Source organism: Camelus dromedarius, chromosome 4 (genome assembly GCF_036321535.1).
Source record: "Camelus dromedarius isolate mCamDro1 chromosome 4, mCamDro1.pat, whole genome shotgun sequence".
NCBI classification, from domain to species: Eukaryota; Metazoa; Chordata; class Mammalia; order Artiodactyla; family Camelidae; genus Camelus; species Camelus dromedarius.
Genome location: NC_087439.1, coordinates 90,105,595 through 90,125,725, shown reverse-complemented (window position 1 = coordinate 90,125,725; position 20,131 = coordinate 90,105,595). Strand labels below are relative to the sequence as shown.

Below are 20,131 nucleotides of genomic sequence, written 5' to 3'. Positions count from 1 at the left end.
GGCATTAATGGAAAACCTGATGAAATACAAATCAAGTCTGTGGTTAGTCACTAGAATTGTGCCAATATTAATTGCTTAGTTTTGATAAATGTCCAGGTTATGTAAGGTGTTAGCAATGGGGGAAGCTGGGTGGAGGGTACATGTAAATTCTCTGTACTACATTTTACAACACTTTAATAAATCTAAAATTATTTATAAATAAAAAGTTAAAAATAATAATAACATGGAAGAAAAAGGAGACAAGTGACAGCCTGAGGTTCCTCGGGTTAGACCTTGGAACCAGGTGGCAGGTGGCACTGGCCTTGAAGAGAAGAGGAAACCTCCCTCCCTGAGATCACAGGAAAGGGTGGGACAGGGACACAGATAATTTGCTAATATATCTGCCCCCCCAAAGTTTGAAATAGAAGACTTTTCATTAATAAAATAACTTAATAAATTATGGGGCAAAATAGATAAAAGAAAGTTGTTTATAAATGAAGGGGAAATAGGTACATGGAACACATAAAATACAGATTAAAACCAGCAATGAATGGTTAACATTACATAGAGAGAAAAAAGCAGCAGCCTTGGACCATGTTCCATATTCAAACGATTCTGCTCTGCAAGGATTCAGAGGGCTGAAATCAGCAACCTAGAAAAGCCTTACATGAGAGCACCAGGTGAATTATGGAGGCTATTTTCAAGATTGCACCAAAATAATGGCAGGACGTTGAGAGGGAAAGAAATAGGGGTGTGAAAGTGAGCAAAGCCTGAGGGAAGTCAGTTGTTCTGTGCAAGGAATAAATTCCACAAGACCCCGCAGTAACCACTATTTCCTATTGAATCCTTCCATTTATTCTCAGGAACAAACCCAGGCCCTGGCAGAAATTTTAATACATCCTCCTACTATATTTACTTACAATTCTCCTTCAGTGGTAATCACTCTGTAATATATAGAAATAGCGAATCACTATGCTGTGCACCGGGAACTAACATAGTGCTGTAGGTCAATGACGCTTCAATTAAAAAACAAAAAAACCAAACAGCAAATAAACAAAACAAAATTTCTCCTTCATTTAAAGTATGAATAACCAGCTTCTTAGCAGCAACAAGTACAAAATCTGAACTTTAATATACTTTTTAAATGCCAAAAAATAAACAGCACAATAATCATTCATTCATAATACTTGTTTCTAGCCCTCCATTTTTGGCGCGGGGGACAAGTATATACGTTTAAACTCAAAAGGGCTATATTAAGTAATACAGATTACATAACTTAAAATTAATACATAAAAATCAAGAAATTTTATTGTATTACTGTAAAAAGAATGTTGATTTTTTTAGATAATATTATCACCTTGGGAAATATTGCATGTTCTCTTTTAAATGGATGTTGTCCTGGAACATCACAGCTTAATAGTGAGTTAGGACTCTTCGGTTGCAAGCAACAGACTCCAACTCTGATCGACTAAAGCCAAAAAGTACTTAACAGAAGGATACCATGTGTGTGTTTGGGAGATGACAGAATTGTCATTGCTCTAGAATCGAAGGAATAGCTAATGGGGGAGGAACCAAAGCCCCTTCCAGGACCCAGGGAGAGGAGCTATAATGGTTGCACCAAGGCCCTAACACTGGTTGAAACCAGCACCAACTGCATTTTCGTTCCTGGTCCTTCTGCTGAAGAGTTAAAGTAGGGAGAGAATCTATTTGGTGAGCTTGGAGCCTGGGGAAAGGCAGGGCACTACAATGAACAGTGCCTCAGAACCAGCCATGGTTCTCATAGGTAATTCAGAAAAGGGCTCTTATTGGAAGAAATGGAAATGGATGGGGAGTAATCACTACCAGCCTTTTTCTCTTATGCCATTATGCCTCTGCCTGAGTTTTTGCCTTGACTTGGAATGCCCCTCTGACCTGGAATGCCCCAAGTTAGCCAGACCATCTGAACAAACTCCTATTTTCCCCTCAAAACCCAGATAAAGTAACCCACTTCTGTGAAGCCAGGCAGAGGAAATCACCTTACACTTCGTACCTTGCTCACACTTCCCTTGTTGAATTGCTCACACTATATTGTAATCATTTGTATCTGTATGGATCTCTCCTGTTAGACTGTAAGTTCCTTAAGGGCAAGAATAATATCTTTTCAACTCTGCTGCTTCTGTTCCTAGGACAGTATCCGTCATAAAGTTAAGTATTCAACAAAGCTTGCTGAAATAAATGCAAATAATAAACCACTGCTATATTTTAAAAAAAGAAAACTTTAGATAAAATTAAACAACTTTGAGGAAGTAAAAGGACAATTCTAGAGAGACACAAAATAACTGACTGTTACCTTTGCAAATCTGCGTGATGTTTGAGAAAGCCTGGCAATGTCTTCAAGATCCAAATAAGAAATGATATTCAGGAGCAAGTTGTCTGGGAGCCGTTCAAGGAAGTCAATTTTACCTTCACATAAATTCAAGACATGGTCTAATATTCTTGCACCAAATATTAGGGCAATTTGAACTGTAATTCAAAGAAACCAACAAACCAACAGAGTTACCATGTGCAGTCACGTAAGAATTATGATTGTTATCAGTAAGAAAAGCTATGGGGCATTTTCCCCCTCAGAGTGATGTGAGGTTATGCTGAGTCATTCCTACTTTCACCAAGCTGCCTCTGGGACCAGTGGTATGTATTTGTGAGGCATTTGTTTCCAACAGCCATCCTCGCCCTGAGATCAGAATTGCTTAGGTACACTACTGTTGAACACAGCGATGGACTGCACCAAATTCCAGTCCAGACAACAGACTTAACTAGTCCCGGTGTCCTCATCTTCATCCTCGCAATCTCTCTGACTGGGCAAAAATGCTGGTCCAGGTAGTTTTTCTACCACCCTCCTTCCTTTCCCCAAACTGGTGTGAGACACGCTAATATCTCTTCACTTTAATTGATTTTTGTTCTCTTGTTGTGATACATTGTTTCTCTACCAAACTTTCTTCCTTCTTCCTTACTTTATTTCATTCCTATCTTTATGTAATTAAAAAAAAATAGAAAGAGGTAAAGAGAAAAATAGAAGAGTATTTCACAAAAATTGTGTTCATTTTTGCCTAATATTTTTCATACCTTTTCAGTAATTTCCAAACTAAGAAATAGTTCACAAAGAATCAACCAATACAATAGTCTACTTAAGCATGTTTAATGTAGGAAAAAACAGAGTTGGTTGGTTGGTTTTTTTTACCCCAGCTCTTCTGAACAACCAAGAAACAGCTAGTAAATAGGAAAACATGTTTGGAAGATACATATTCAAATTTTAACATTGGTTAAATCCAAGTAGTGATTTTATTTTCTTCCTTTCATTTATCTGCATTTTCTAATCTTTCTATAATAAACCCATATTATCAGTGTAATTTTTTAAAATCTAGGATGAATGGATGGAAGGAAGGAAGAAAAGAAGGCTATTTCTCTCTATAGGAATGGAAAAGGGGTTATAAGAAGGTATACATGTGGATTCCAGTGGACTCAAAGCTGGGGACTTTCTTAGTTTCTTGAAGCCCAATTTTTCACTTCTGACTCTGAAAGCACCACTATATATAGCCTTTCCAGATAACTTCTCTTAGAACAGAGAGAGTGCACTCTACAATACAAGGGACTAAATGTCCAAGATTTGAAGACCATCTTCTTCCTGAAACATTCCTTCCGGGGCGAGTGGGATGGAGTTGTCAAGAATACTGGGCTCCCTGCAGAAGTAGGCAGACCTGTGACCCTAGAGATTGATGGATCTCTGATTTCAAAATGTTTGTAAGGTGTGGAGCTATGTTTATGTAAAAGCTCTAATTGTGCTAACTTGGAAGAGCTAGCCATATAAGATTTCTCTCCAAAACTGGTTAGTCCAGTTTTCTAGAGGCAGTAAGGGTTTCAGTTCCTCCTAAATTCTGAGTGCTTCCAATTCAGAGCACTTCTAAAGTCCAAGGATTTTGTTGGAGGAAAAATAACCCTTCAAAAACTCAACCCCCCAGTAGAATAAGAAGAAGAAGCAATGCTATTGATTAGAAAAACAAAACAAAACAAAAAGAAACCCTTAGTATAATAGAAATCCCTTAAAGTAACTGGAGATGTTTGAATATTTTAAAATGCTAGGAAAGCATGCTTAAAGCATGTTCTGATGCACTGTAGGAAGTCTCTACCAATAAAGTCTTTCAAATGTAAAAATCATAAAAGGACACACACACTTAAGTATGTAATGTGATAGTTTCAAGGTATACAGGTATTGGGGTACTTAGGAAAAAAAATCTGCTGGTTTATGTTTTTAATATAACCAACATGTAACCAACATTTATTTATTTTAGAATAAGGAGAACAATGTTAAAACAAATTCCATTTTGAAAAAGTGAAATTACTGCCTTTGTGTTGGATTATGTGGCAGCCAGCCTCCCAGACAGCTGCTGACTCTCTCCTCCTGGATTCACCCCTCTCTGTGTTCCCAACTCACACTGAATTAGGGCTGACCTATGTAACCAGTAGGAAATTGCAGAAATACTCCGAGGCTAGGTCATAAAAGACATTGGAGCGTCTGTCTTGCTCTCTTGGATCATTCACTCTGGGAGCAGCCAATTGCCATGTCCTAACAATACTCAGCAGCATTATGGAGAGGTCCATGGGGAAAGAAGTTGAAACCTCCTGCTCACAACCACCACTGACTTGTCAGCCGTGTGTATGAGCCATTGTGGAACTGGATCCTCCGGCCCCCGTCAAGCCTTCAGATGACTGGGGCCCCAGGCAACACCATGCAAAACCCTGAATCAGAACAACTGGGTAAGCTGCTCCCAAATTCCTGACCCACTCTCTGAGTTAATAAGCATTTATTATCATTTTAAGCCCTTGGGTTTTAGGGAAATTTGTTACACAACAATAGACAATAATGATTCAGGTACCTGCAAACGCCATGGCGCCATAATGGAAACTAGAATCTGGGAAGGGCTTTGAAGTCAGAAAGTACATAGAAATTTGAATGAGTTTGAGGAGAGTGTCGGTGGAAGCCGGAAAAGCCTTCAATAAATAGTGTAGTAAGTAAACAAATACCTGTTAGCAGAAGCCTGGTGGCCTCTGAGGAGGCTTTATAGGTGAGGAAAGAAAAGTGAGGAAAACATTATTTAAAAACTGGAGAAAAGGGTGGGGGTGACTGGAGGAAAGGGAATCCTTGTTATGTAGTGGCAGAAAGTTTGGCAATATTATCGCCTGCTGTAATATGGAAGTAGGGACTGTCCCTAATGGGTGTGTGACTTGTCTAAGAGCTCCAAGCAGAGTGTTGTTGAACATGCTGCCTGATTTCTTCTTGCCGCTTAAAGTAAAACGTGATCAGAAAGAGATAAGCTAAAGGGAGGTCTCTTGAAAAGGAACCTGGATTCGCTGGTTTTGAACATTGTCTGCCTCTTCAGATGGCAAACACTGCTTAAGTTAAGAAATGACTCCCAAGTAAAGACCAAGTCCAGAGCAGTGTCAAGAAAACATGGTACAAAGATGATGCTGATCTACAGATGACTGGATAAAGAAAGTGTGTGTGTGTGTGTGTGTGTGTGTGTGTGTGTGTGTGTGTGTGTGATGGAATACTACTCAGCCATAAAAAAGAATAAAATAATGCCACTTGCAGCAACATGGATGGACCTGGAGAGCATCATTCTAAGTGAAGAAAGTCAGCAGAAACACTGCCAGCTTGAACTGAAGGGGTTCAGAGGCAATATAAAAGGAAAAGATGACTCCGGACCCCCACACTTCCATGAGCAGGAAGTAGGCTAAGAAAAACTACACCTGCAAACGTGGGCTACCGTTCATCAAAAAGGAAAGGTGGCTCAGAGGATGGAACCAAGAGTCCAGAGGGGAAGCCAAGAGCCACGAAGAGTCTTGTTCTAGGTCTTGAGCTCTAATCAAGAGCCGATAGCCTATGCCCTGATGGATTTCCAAAACTCTTTGGACCAGCGACTCCCACGGGGCTACCATTTCCACATTGTTTCCAGAGCATCGTATACAGTGATTCTCTCAAGCCTGTCGCATCATTATATGTTAAGGGAGGGGAGACAGAAAACTTGTCTAATTCACCCATTTCAGATTTAGAGAAGCCACCCTTGAGGAGCTGTACCTAAGGCGTTACACCTGAGGCGCCCCAACCACACATGGACCTGGTTTACATGATGAAATCCTGAACTACTAAAGACATACTTCAGGAACGAAAAAAAATTACCCAGAAGGGAAGAATAGAATCCCAGAAACCATGAAGACAAAAGAAATAGTAGTAAACATAGGCAAATCTAAAGAACTACTACTGTATAAAACATGTTTTAAATAATATACTTTGGAGGAGGTGTCAAAGCAAAGCAAATCAAAACACCAGTCAACAATTACATATAAGGTAGAGGTTTGGAATGTAAACATTCTAAGGTCCTTATGTTCAAGAAGCAGATAGAAATATTGATAAATGTCAAAGTAAACCTGTTACAGTTTTAAGGGACACCTACAAAGAGAGAGGAAGGAAGGAAAGAAGGAAGGAAGGAGGGAAGGAAGGAAGGAAAAAAGGGAGGAAGGGAGCAGAGGGGATAATGCACCAATTCTGACTCAAGAAATAGGCAACCTGAGAGACTAAAACCAGTAAATTAACTGAATTGACTGATTAGTTTGAAAAGCTTCAGGTCTACACTGCTTTATAGGTTAGCTTTATAAATTCTCAAAGAATAGACAATCCAAATATTATAGTTTGTCCCAAAAAAGAGAAATAGAAGGAAACTCCCAACTCAAATCGCAGGGTTGCTCTAGCTGGCAACAACGGTAGGCAAAAGGAAAACTGCATACGAGACATCACTTAGGAACATACGTGGCAAAAACTCTAAATAATTATTTAGATACTGAATCTTTGAATATATTTAAAAACTTGTGAACAGTACAGTTCATCCTGGGATGATCCAAGGATAGAGTAACTTTGGAAGATACACTCATTATCATTCACCATATTTAACAGATAACAAGAAAAACATGATCATCTCAAAGATGTAGAAAAATTATTCCATATAATTCTAACATCTATTTATTACTCCTAGAAAGCTGTAATAAAAGGGAAATGTCTTTAACCTGATAACCTGCCATAGGCTGTTACGAAAAACCTGACAATAGTAGCAGTATGAATTTGTATAGTATTCAAAATCTGCCATGTACTGCTCTAATTTTTACATATGGAGTGTGCAGCACACATACATATAGTCATTTGATCCTCACAATAATGCTATGCAATGGGTACTATTATTTCCCTCTTGTAAAGAGAAAGATGAGAAACAGAGAGGTTAAGTGGCTTGCCCAAAGTCACACAGTGAGGGGGTGAGGGTATAGCTCAGTGATAGAGCACATCCTTAGCATGCACGAGGCCCTAGGTTCAATCCCCAGTATCTTCATTAAAAAATAAATCAATAAATAAACCTAATTACCTCTTCTGCCAAGAAAAAAAGTAGGAAAAAAAAGAAGTCACATAGTAAGAACGAAGATTGAACCAAGCAGTCTTCTCCCTAGTGCAGCTCCTCACCATGATGTTATATGGCCTTTAATGTCAGGCGCAACACTAGACTGTCTACTCTCACCATTTCTATTCAACACAGTTTTGGAGGTTAAAAAAAGAAAAAAAGGAAGACACAAAAATGTATCAGGGTTAGGAAGCAAAGGAAAAACTGCCATTCCTGCAACTGCAGATGATCTAAATATCAACATACAAAAGTCAAGAAGTTTTACTGAAAAATGATCAGCATCATTCCCCTATATACCAGCAATAATTAATTCAAAATTATGATTTAATATGCATTTATCATTTGACCCAGTAATCTTGCAAATATGTACTAAATATGAAATGACCCATGCACGAGGTTATTCATTTTGCCATTATGTGTAATACTAAAGGATTAGAAACAACCCAAATTTTCATTATTACGATTCTAGTGAATCCACACAGAGAAACAGTATGCAGCTATTAAAAAAAAAAGAAGAACATCATCTCTGAAGGCATGAAGTGATCTCTGGGATATACTGATGAAAAGGTAAAGTGTTGAAGAGGAGGAGCAGAATTTGTGTAAAAAGCTGGAGGATACAAGCACATACATGAAGTTGTTTATATCTGTGAAAGAAACACGGAAAGGGTGCATAAAAGCAAATACAAGCAGTTACGTATAGAACAAGGGAAGGAAAGGGCGGAGCAGTTAGGGATGAAAGCAAGCCTCCTTACAATTGTGACTCTGAAAACATATGCATGTTTTGCATAATCAAAACTCAAAACAGAATTTCTTAAACTTTTAAGATTCTATTCTTAGCTACAAAAGATTATAAGGTGCTTGGGAAGAATTTGGACCAAAAATATACAAGATCTTAATGAAGAAAACATTAAAACTTTATTGGAAAACATAAAAGAAGATCAAATAAATGGAAAGAAATGCCAGACTCATGCTGGGAAGACCAAAGGATGACAGTTCTTCTGTCAAAAACCTAAAAATTCAATTCAATTCCAGTTAAACTTTCAACAGGGATTTTTGTATAGATTTACCAGCTGATCTTAAAACTCATATGCAGGGTAAAAAGTCAAGAACAGCCCTTGGAAACATTAGGAGAAGGAGGAAGATGAATTCATCTTCACAGGTAAGAAAACTTACTTATAAAAATTGTAATTAAAGCAGTGCAGTGTTGGTTGTAGACAAACAACTGACCAACAGAACTAAATATCCCTGGAAATGACAGATACATTGAAACTTGCAATATGTAGAGATGGGATTACAGAACAATGTGGAATAACTAAACTCTCCTATAAATAGTGCTGGGAATATTGACAAGCCACACAGAACAAAAAATGATAATGTTTCATCTCATCATAGCCCAAAACAAACTTGAGATGAGTTAAAGACTAAATATGAGAAACAAGTCACAAAATACTTAGATTTTTTTAAAAAAATAGACTTCTCCTTTCTCTTTTTTTTTTTTTTTTAATGGAGGTACTGGGGATTGAACCCAGGACCTCATGCATGCTAAGCATATACTCTACCACTGAGCTATCCCCACCCTCCACAAAATGCTTAGAATTAAACATAGGAGCTTATCCTTATGAAATTAGTGTAGGAAAAGATTTCTTAAACAAAACACAAAAGTATAAATCATATATTAAAAGACAATTTGAGCTCTATTTAAATTGCAGACTTCTTTATGGGTAAAAACACACAAACAAGGTGAAAAGATAAACCAAAAACTTGATGAAGTATCTGTAGCACATGTAACCAAACTGAAGAATTGGTACTCAAAATACACATTAAAAAGTTTCTATGATCAATACAAAGAAGATAAACAACTAAATAGAAGAAATAGACAGAGAAAATAAATTAGTAATTATCAGAAGGGAATTCATCAATAAATGGTCAATACATATCAGAAAATGTATTCAACCTCATTACTAAACAGGGATTTTACACACACAGTTTGGCAAAAATTAATATGTATCTCTGATTACACCAAATGGTGAGAATGTGGGCAAACAGCATCTCTCTCATACAATGCCAATGGGAACATAAATTGGTTTAACTCATTTGGAGTGTCAATACCTACTAATGTTAAAAAGGCACATTTCTTACAATTCAGCAAACACTGCCATATGCCCAATTAGAGAGACGCCCACACATTGCACAAGGATAAGTGAAGATTTATTGTTGCAAAAAGTGGAAACCACCTAACTACCCTCAATAGGAAGATAATTGAATGAACTACGGTTTATAATAAAGTAGAATACCATAAGCCTTTGAAATGAACCAGATATACGTAGACCAAGTGGATAAATCTCAAAAACAGTGTTGAATGATAAAGTTAAAAAAAAAATATAGTATGATACCACTTATGTAAAATTTTAAACATATAAAAGTAGTATATATTAATTATGTATTTATAACTTATGTGTAACAAAATATACTTGGAAATGATATCAACTTCAGAACAGTTAGTAGAAGGGAAGAGAGGAGAAAATAAGTGAGGAGCAGAAATTTGACTATATATGTAACTTTTTAATCTTTTTAAAAGACTCTAAATATGGTGCTCACTTCAACAGCATGTGTAGTAATAGTGGGATGATAAAGAGAAGATTAATATGGCCCTGAGAAAGGATGATGTAAAATTAAAACAATTCAAAAAAATTAAAACCACTCAGAGTAAGATTTTCTGATCATGTGCAGCTAAGCCAGAAATCAAGAAAAAAAAAATAATCAGAAGGGTGGGAAGGGATAAACTTGGGAGTTTGAGATTTGCAAATGTTAGCCACTACATATAAAAATAGATTTAAAAAAAACAAATTTCTTCTGTGTAGCGCAAGGAACTATATTCAATATCATGTAATAACCTTTAATGAAAAAGAATATGAAAACAAATATATGTATGTATATGCATGGCTGGGACATTGTGCTGTGTATCAGAAACTGACACATTGTAATTGACTGTACTTCAATAATAAATAAGTAAATAAATAAGATAAAATAAAAAATACATAAATCTTTTAAAGTAACCAAGAAAATCCCAACTACCTGAACTTAAAATATTTCCAACTAATTTATGGATCAAAGAAAAAATCAAAGTGGAACTTAGAAAATATTTTAAACTGAAGAGAATAAAGACGTGACGTATCAAAGCTTATATAGTTACAGCAGCACTTAAGGGAAATGAAGGTGGGGAAAATGGCTGAAAACAATCATTTGAGCTTTCATCTCAAGCAGCTAGGAAAAAAATGACAAATCAGATCTGAGAAAAAAATAGGAGGAAGGAAATAATAAAGGTAAGAACAAAAATCAATAATAAAATTAAACAGAGAAAATCAACTGAGCTAAAAATTAATTCTTTGAGAAAATAAATAAAATGAATAAATCCCTAACAAGATTGATCAAGAAAAAAAAGAGAGAGAAAGGGACAAATTATAATTATCAAGGGATGAAAAAGAGAACAGCACTACAGAGACCATAGACATTGAAAGAAGATACTATGTATGAGTAACTTACACCAACATATTTGATCATTTGAATAAAATGAAGCAAATGTGACAAATGTTAAAATCTTCTGTTAGTGGTGTTGGGTATCTATAATATTATCCTCTGTTCTTTTTTATAGCTTTAAGATATTTCTCAGATACACACTACTATACATAAAATAGATAAACAACAAGGACCTACTGTATAGCACAGGGAACTATATCTTGTAATTACCTATAATGGAAAAGAATCTGAAAAATTGAATCACTTTGCTGAAATATTGTAAATCAACTGTACTTCAATTTAAAAAAAGATATTTCTCAAACTTTTAAAGGGCATGGTATATAACGTAACGTATAAGATTCTTCTTTTTGTGTTAACATATCGTATATATGCATAGACCATTTCTGGAAGGATACACACGAAACTGTTAACCATGGTTGTCTTGGGAACTGGAAACATGGGGTCACAGGGAGACTTATTTTTATCCTATATCTTTGTAAACTGATTTAACTTTTGTTTTACTATGTGCATTTATTTGTTTTTTAATATCTAAAAAATTAGTTGATAAAAAATGATAAAATAGGAGAGTCTTCCTCAGATCCATCTTCCCTGCTCTGCATCCCAGAGCCAGGTTCCTGGGCTTCTGCCCCTCCCTCCCTCCCACCTCACTCTCCACCACACAACTTACCCCAGGTCTGTAGAAATTCTAGAGCTCCTGGCTGAAGACACGGAGCAGCACCTCTCTGATTAGAGAGGGCAGAGAGGAGAAGAAGAGTAGACTGAGGTGGTAGATAAGTATGAGAAAAAGAAGTCCCAGGTCAAAAGTTAAGACATGGGCCTCCAGAAAGAACCTAGAGAAAATGGGTTATGAGTCCACGGCAGGGGGCGGCCCAGCTTTGGGAAGCAGGTAAGGACTATTCTCTCCCACTTCCAGTGGAAAATACACCAATATTCCTAGGATCTAGAACTCAGACCAGTACTTCAGGATATTAGTATTTATTTGTATTATCAAGTTTCCATTATAGTCCCCATTTCAAACATTGTCCCATTCTCCCCATAAATCATCTATATACATCCAAGGGAATTTCAATACTCCGACATCTAAACCATTTCTTCCATATTTCCTTTCACATGCGATAGCAGAAATAAAAAACCTTTGTCATTCGGTTCAGAAAATATGGTTGTTGAAGTCATTTGGTTTTATCACAGGGATTTTTGTGGATTGGCTTAAATGCCTAACCACCACTTATCACTCACTCAAGATCTAAGCAACCAACTTCAAAATGGACAACCAACTTTAAAATGAATGTAAGTTAGAAAACAACTTATTTTTAGGTTGGATTCAACCTCAACCCATGAATCAGCACTTTCAGTTGGGTTTCTATGGGCACATTTTTGCCCTAAACTAAATTTAAAAAAAAAAAAGATTTCCAATAGCTAATTTTCTGGTTGTTGCTATTTATTTAATTTAGCAAAGAAATCTGTCGATGTTTCCTCAGCTTTTTAAAGGTCTCAGAAAAAGAAATTAAAACTTCATAGACAAATGGGCAAAGAGTATAAACAGGAAAATTACAGAAAGAATATAAATGTCAATTAAACATGATGGGGGTTTTGTTTGTTTTCAGGAAAATGCTAATTAAACATACTAGTTTCATCATCAGACTGGAAAAGATTAAAGAGTAACAGCATCTAATTAGTGATGGCAAAGATGTAAGAAAACTATATCCTGTTGGATGGATGTATTAATATTCAGTACTTAAATATTTAACAGCACGCTTTTGGACAGCTAGCTGTGAGTATAGTGAAGTGACTGGCATTTTAAGTAAGTTAATTACTCAGAATTGAAATATGGTGACATCAAAATATTAATGAAATCTCATTTTATGAAAAATGTTGAAATAATACTAATCACTCAGTTTAAAATTCTTTCAAAAATAGCACGATTATGAAGTTGGCATAATTATAAAGGTCAAATGAGTTGTAGATGGCATTTGTGTTACATTCTGGACAGTGCTGCTCAAGGTGCTTAACAGATATACCATCTTTGTCAAGTTAACTTTGATTTATGCAAGGCTTTCAAGAATTCACCGTACAAATAAAATATTTTGTATCTATCAAAATTTATAATGTGCTATCTATGGACCTCGCAATTCCACGACTAAGAATCTAAGTTATTGACATTCTCACATAATTGTGCAAAGATAAGTTTGTCCCAGAATGTACCTAAAGGCTTTTGAAAATGCCAATTAATTGAGGGTTGTATATTCATACAACAGAAGACTCATGCAGTCTTAGAAAAGAATGGGTACTCTTTATGTATGCTAACAGAAAAAAAAATGCTCACAATATATTAAGTGCAAAAACAAATTAAAGGGCTAAAGAGTCTATTTTTGTAAATAAACAACACACAACCCCAAACAGAAAGAATTCAAATGTAAATGAAACTATTTACAGCAGTTATCCCTAGGGAACGGAGCTGGGAGGAAGAGAGAAGGAATTTTCACTTTTAAAATGGTTAAAACCTATAATAGCTAGAATTTACGGAGTTCCTACCATGTGCAAATTCTAAGCACTTCATTCAATTAATCTTCATAAGGACCCGATGAGGTAGATGCTATTGTTATTTCCATTATCAACAGCTGAGGACACTGACATCCAAGAGATTAAGTCATTTGCCCAGGGTTGTATCTCTAGTGAGTTTTGAATGGAGGTAGTCTGCATTAAGCAACACTTTTTTTTTCTTAATTGAAGTATGGTTGATTTACAATGTTGGTTTCTGGTATGCAGAATAGTGATTCAATTATACATATATATATTATGTTTCATATTCTCTTTCATTATAGGTTATTACTATACAGTAGGACCTTGTTGTTTATCTATGTTGTATATAGTAGTGTGTATCTGCTAATCCCAAACTCCTAATTTATCCCTCCTCCACCATTTCCCCTTTAGCAACCATCAGTTTGTTTTCTTTGCCTGTGAGTCTGTTTTGTAAATAAATTCATTTGTGTCATTTTTTAGATTCCACATGCTAGTGATATCATATGATATTTGTCTTTCTGTCAGACTTCCCTTAGTATGATAACCTCTAGGTCCATCCATGTTGCAGATAGCATTATTTCATTCTGTTTTTATGACTGAGTAGTATTCCATTGTTTACATATACCACAAATTCTTTATCCAATCATCTGTCAATGGACATTTAGTTTGCTTCCATGTCTTGGCTATTGTAAATACTGCAAGCAGCCCTCTTTTTTTTTTAATAATTTTTTTTAAATGTGTTGTACTTTTATTTATTTATTTTAGGAGGGAAGTAATTAGGTTTACTTATTTATTTATTTTTAGAGGAGGTACTGGGATTGAACCCAGGACCTTGTTCATGCTAAGCATGCGCTCTACCACTTGAGCTATACCCTCCCACTACAAGCAGCACTCTTAATTGCCAAGTTAACAGTTCTCTATACTTTATAGTATATGAATGGCTTTCAAAATAATAAACACATGAGTTTTGCCTTTTAAAAATGTAAGTCTGGAAAAAAAAATCAGCAATGTTTTGATTTTACAATTTAGGTTGTTGTAACATGTATCATTGTGGTAGGCAGAATAATGCCCTTAACCCTCCCTTCCCCTAAAAGATGTCCTATATCCTAATCTCTAGAACCTGTGACCTTACAGGGAAAAAGGGACTTTTCAGATGTGATTGAAGATCTTTACATAGGGAGATAACCCTGGATGAACTGGGAGGGCCCAGTGTAATCACAAGGGTCCTTAGAAGGAAAATTTGAGGGAGGCAGGAGAGTCAGAGTCAGAGAAGGAGATGTGAACATGAGAACAGTGTCAGGGTGAGAAAGACCGGACCAGCCATTGCTAGCTTTGAATATGAAGGAAGAGCCCAGGAGCCAAGGAATTGGCTTTTAGAACCTGAAGAAAGGCAAAGAAGTGGAATCTCCCCTAGAACCTCCAGAAGGGACACAGTCCTACCAACACTTTGATTTTAGCCCAATGAGACTTCTGAACTCCAGAAATATAATACATTTTTTTTATCATTTAAGCCACTAAATTTGAGGTAATTTGTTACACCAGCAATAGGAAACCAATACAATCATTAATTATTAATTTAATAAAGATATACTCTGCTTACAGATTACAGGAAATTATCTCCATGCAAAGTATGAATTTTGTTATGGGCTGAACTGTGCCCTCCTTACCTCCCCTAGACTCTAAGGGGAGTCTAGACCCTAGGGGTTTGAGCCCTAAACCCCAGTACCTTTGAGTGGGTCTGTACTGGGAGATGGGCCTTTAAAGCGGTAATTAGGTTAAATTAGGTCATATGGACGGGCTCTAATCCAACATGACTGGTATTCTTACAAGACAAGGAAATCTGGACACCCAGACACCCGGGAGGTGCAGGCACACAGAGGAAAGCCCACGTGAGGATGCAGAGAGGTGGCCATCTGCCAGCCAGCGAGAGAGGCCTTAGAAGAAACCAGCCCTGCCAGCGCCTTGATCTTGACTAGCCTCCAGAATTTCGAGAACATAAACTTCTGTTCTTTAAGTCATGCAGTCTAATGTGATTTATTCCTTTTTTCTATTATTATTAAAGTATAGTCAATGAATAATGTGTTAATTTCTGGTGGACTGCACAGTGATTCAGTTATATACATATTCCTTTTCATATGCTTTTTCATTATAGGTTATTACAAGGTACTGAATATATCTCCCTGTGCTATACAGTAGGACCTTGTTGTTTATCTATTATATATATAGTAATATACATAATATATATTCCTTTAGTGCTACTTATAACCACTCAGAGTAGGAAAATACTAGTAAGTTCTAAAATTTACTCCTGTGCTCTTAAATAAATTTAGAGTCATGAAAATACAGTTTGAGCACAGGGATTTTGTATTCATTATTTTAAACAATATTACTTTATCAGAAAATGTATCTTTATTCATTTATTTTAACAAACATACACTAAGTGCCTACCATGCCCCTGATCTTGGGAACAGAATGACGAATAAGACATGGTCCCTGAGCTTGAAAAAATACTTTAAAATTATCAGTCTGGTAGTGTGATTTTAATCTTGGTGTAAGATATTCCCCCTCTGGAATAAACTATTGATCAGAAACCTGAACTCTGTTAGAAGCAGTTATAGCTTAGAAGGACCTGTTTTAGAGTTTACCTTGTCCCACTCTCTCGGAGTTTGCTCAGATAAATCATACAACAAATATTTACTGAGCTATGTAGCAGGCATTGTTCCATGTGAGTGCCAAAGACCCACCAGTAAGCAAAGCAAAGTCTCCACCATAACGGAGCATACATTCTAGTGATGGAGACAGACAAGAAATAAACAAGGAACAGAGTAGATCATGTGGTGATAGTCATAGGAGATACGATATTCCGAGGTAAAGGGGGAGTGGTGATTTTCTACACAAGGTTCGGGGAAACACTTTCTAATAAGGTGGTTTTAGCGGAGAAATTAATGAAGAGCAAATCATAGGAATATCTGAGAAAATACATTCTTCTTTTTTTTTTTTAACATATTCTCAGCAAGGGGAAAAGAAAGTGCAAAGGCCCTGAGGTAGAAGCATGCGTGGTTTGTGCATAAAACACCAGGAAGGTCAGTGTGCCTGAGGGAGAGTGGGAAGGAGGGGAGAGGGGCTGAAGATCACTGCAAGCTTGGATTTTTACCCTACATGAGACAGGAAGCCACTGGAGGATTTGAAGCAGAGAAGTAAAGTGACCTGCTGTATATTTTGAAAGGCTGATTCTGACTGCTGTGCTGAGAGCAAAGTCTTCTGGGGAGAGGGTGGGAGGAGTGAGACCAGTTAGAAGGCTAGTTCAATGATCTAGGAGAGAGGCTATCATTGGTGGACCAGAGTTGGAGTTGGTGAGAAGCATTCATTTATTAGTTATCTATTGCTGCATAACAAGTTATCCCCAAATTTACTGGCTTAAAATGACAAGCATTTATTATCTCACAGTTCTGAGGTTCAGGTATCTGGGAGTGGCTTAGCCGGGCGGTTCTCACTCAGGGCCAGTGTCTCACGAGGTTACAGTCAAGACATCACCTGAGTCTTCATCATCTGAGGCCTTGACCCAGGCTATAGGATTCACTTCTGAGAAAGCTCACGTGCATGGCTGTTGGCTGGAGGCCTCAGTTCCTCACCACGTGGCAGCTGGCTTCCCCCAGAGCAAGTGATGAAAGAGAAAGAGAAAGAGGAAAAGGAAGAAAAGACAGGCGTTGCAGTGTTATTTATAACTTAATCTCAAAAGGGGCACGCCATCACTTCTGCCAAGTTCTTTTGGTCCCACAGACTGACCCGGGTACAGTGTGGGAGGGGATCACAGCAGACTGTGAACGCTGGGAGGTGGGCATCTTTGGGAATCATCTCGGAGGCTGCCAACCAGAGTTCAGATTCTTGTTTTGTTGTCGGATTCGATCTAGCATGTAAAGAAGGGAAAGAAAGGAACCATGGATAACTTTAGAAATTTTTGGCCTTATTTTGGCAGGGGGAGGATCAGGAGCTATTTTTGGATGTGCTACCTTTGAGAGCCTATTCAGTACTCAAGTGGAGATGTCAGAGGAGCAACTGGATAAATATCTGAGTGTGGAAGTTCAGGGAGAGGTGCAGGCTGGAGATCCCAGTTTGGGACTTACCCATTTATGGGTGGCATTTGAAGCCAGAGCCTGGATCCGATTCCCCAGGGAGTAGTACAGACTGATGAGAGACAAGAAGACGAGGCACAGGAGCTGAACCCGGGGCCCCAACACTTAGATTTGGGGAGATGAGGAGGAACAAGTGAGGACACGGAGAAAAGGCCAGCGAGGTGGAAGGAGAACCAAGAGCAAGGTGCTCGCGGAAGCCAGGGAAGAAAATGTCACCCCTGGACTAGTGCTGCTGAGAGGCCCAGGGAGCAGGAGTCCCAAGTGCGGGTCCTCTGTCAGGATCAGCACCATGGCCGACCCAGACTTCTAGAGACGTGATGCCAGTGTTTAGGATATAAGGGGAAGACCTCTGGATGAAAACACCTTGGAGGGATCTTGGGAATATAATAAGGAGAGGGTGGGAAAAAATATATCCAAACATCATAGACTTTACAACAAACAATGATTAAGAGCTGATTCTGTGCCCCACGCTGTCCTAAATACCTTTCACGTGTCAGGTCATTGAATCTCACAGACACCACACAGAGGCAGCGTTTGACCCCACAGATGAGGAGGAAATGGGCTGACAGAGGGCGTCTACACAGCCAGCCAGGTGGAGGCAGCAGATTCAAACCTGGTCAAGGACCCGTGAGCCCTCTTTGTGCCACAGCGCAGCCCTGGCAGAGGGCTTTCGGAAGGATCCTGAAGGCTTTCCCAAGAACCAAGAGGGAGGAGGAGGATGAACAACATTGTGGCTAGGGATTTTTCCCTCTGCCAGGACTCCAGTGCTGTAGGAAGTCTGAAAAGTGAGACACAGACGCCTTTGAACTTGCCAGGCTGATTTAATTTGGTATCTCCTGGCAGGAAATGCAGCACTCAAAACTGCAATTTTAAAAGGCTGTTTGGGTGGACTCCTTGACTGAAATCCTCAACTGCTCTCTCCAGGCTGGAGGGAAGCCAGCAGGAAGCAGGGCCTCTGTCAGACTCGTAAATTCCTGCTTTATTGCCTATTCTTCCAGGATCAGCAAACCCACAAGTGGTCACCCTGAAGGTGATGTCGTCCCACCCCCATCCTCAGTGCTTTATGGGGGGGGGGGTGTTGGAGACACGTAGGGCAAGCAAGAGACAGGTGAGGGCTTGGCCCTTAAGCCTCTAGTCAAAAGACAATCACCTCCCATCTCTCTGGCCCAAACCCCTATCTCCAGGTTTCTGTCAAAGTCAATCAGAAAATCCCACGGGCTGGCAATGAATATTCAGCACTCCCTAGACATACCGCTCTGGGTTAGGTCCTATTGGGCTTAGAAAATAGAATGGAGCTGTGTTTTATAGAAGCTTACTTTATAGCTATCTGGGCAGGAACCTATCCCACAATTAAATAAGTGAGACCTGCCTGGACAGATTTTTATTCAACGAAAAGTGGACAGTCTTTCTTCACCATGGTTCTTTTCAAGCCAATAATAAATTTTATAAATGCTTTCTATGAAATGAGATGTGTACAATATCACAAATTGAGAGCCATCAATTCAGATGTTTAACTATTTAAGGAAGCAAACCAAACCAAACCAAAAAACAACTATTAAAGGCTATAATGTTAAATAATAGAAAGTCTTTAAGAACGCTGTTCTATCAAAGTCCACTCAGAGTGTGCCTTTTAAAAATAAGATTTTTTTAGTGGTAGGGGACGTATAGCTCAAGTGGTAAAAGCAGTTGCTTAGCCTGCATGAGGTCCTGGGTTCAATCCCTAGTACTTCCTCTAAAAATAAATAAATAAGTAAACCTAATTACCTCCAAATAAATAAATAAACCTAATTACCTCCCTCCTCTCCCCAAAAAATAATTTTACAAAAATAAATAAGAGGTTTTTTTTTGACTCTCAATGCTTAGGCCTGGCAATATCAGTAGTTAGCTGTGGGACCCTGGAAAGCCATATCCTTTCTGAATCTCATTTGAGATATGGAGATAATACTATTTCATGAGAATATTGTAACGATAAAATGGGAATGTGTATGTGAAAGCGGTTGCTATTAATATTAATAACATTGTTAACTACTCCTAATAAAATATGAATCTCTAAAGTGACTTCAGCTTTAAATTTTTATTATTAAGGAATAATTATTAAAGAATTTAAAGAGAGTCCTTTTAGAGACATACACTGAAGTCATTTAGGATGAAATGATGTAACAACTGAGATTTGCTTCAAAAGAATCAAGGGAAACAGCAGGTTTGTGTAAGTTCTGGCCACATTTTGAGTATTGTTGAAGCTGGGTTATGGGTGCACGGGAGTTTTTTGAAAAACCATTTTGTCTACATTTTATGCTTGAAATTTTCACAATGAGAAGGAAGAAAGCCAAGGGGAAATTGAAGGGCTATTTCTCATAACAAGTTCAAGTGCTACTAGATTAAGACTGCTGCTTGGCAACTGTATTTCAATAAAAGAAAAAATGAAAATTTTTAAAGAAATTATTGCTGATTAAGCAAACCTTGATATTAAAAGAAATGGTAGAA

General features: G+C 37.7%; 1 protein-coding gene across 4 annotated transcripts in view; it reads right to left on the bottom strand.

Moving 5' to 3' along the window:
• FBXO36 (F-box protein 36) overlaps positions 1 to 20,131 on the bottom strand; it is an 84,527-nt gene that overhangs the window by 16,052 nt on the left and 48,344 nt on the right. For all 4 annotated transcript variants that reach the window (XR_004136875.2, XR_004136876.2, XR_004136877.2 and 1 more), the window contains exon 3: positions 2,309 to 2,481. Coding sequence is in view for 1 of the 4 variants with exons in the window: in XM_031452344.2 (XP_031308204.1) it covers positions 2,309 to 2,481 (173 nt within the window). In the remaining 3 variants the exon portion in view is untranslated. The remainder of the gene's footprint in view (positions 1 to 2,308; positions 2,482 to 20,131) is intronic.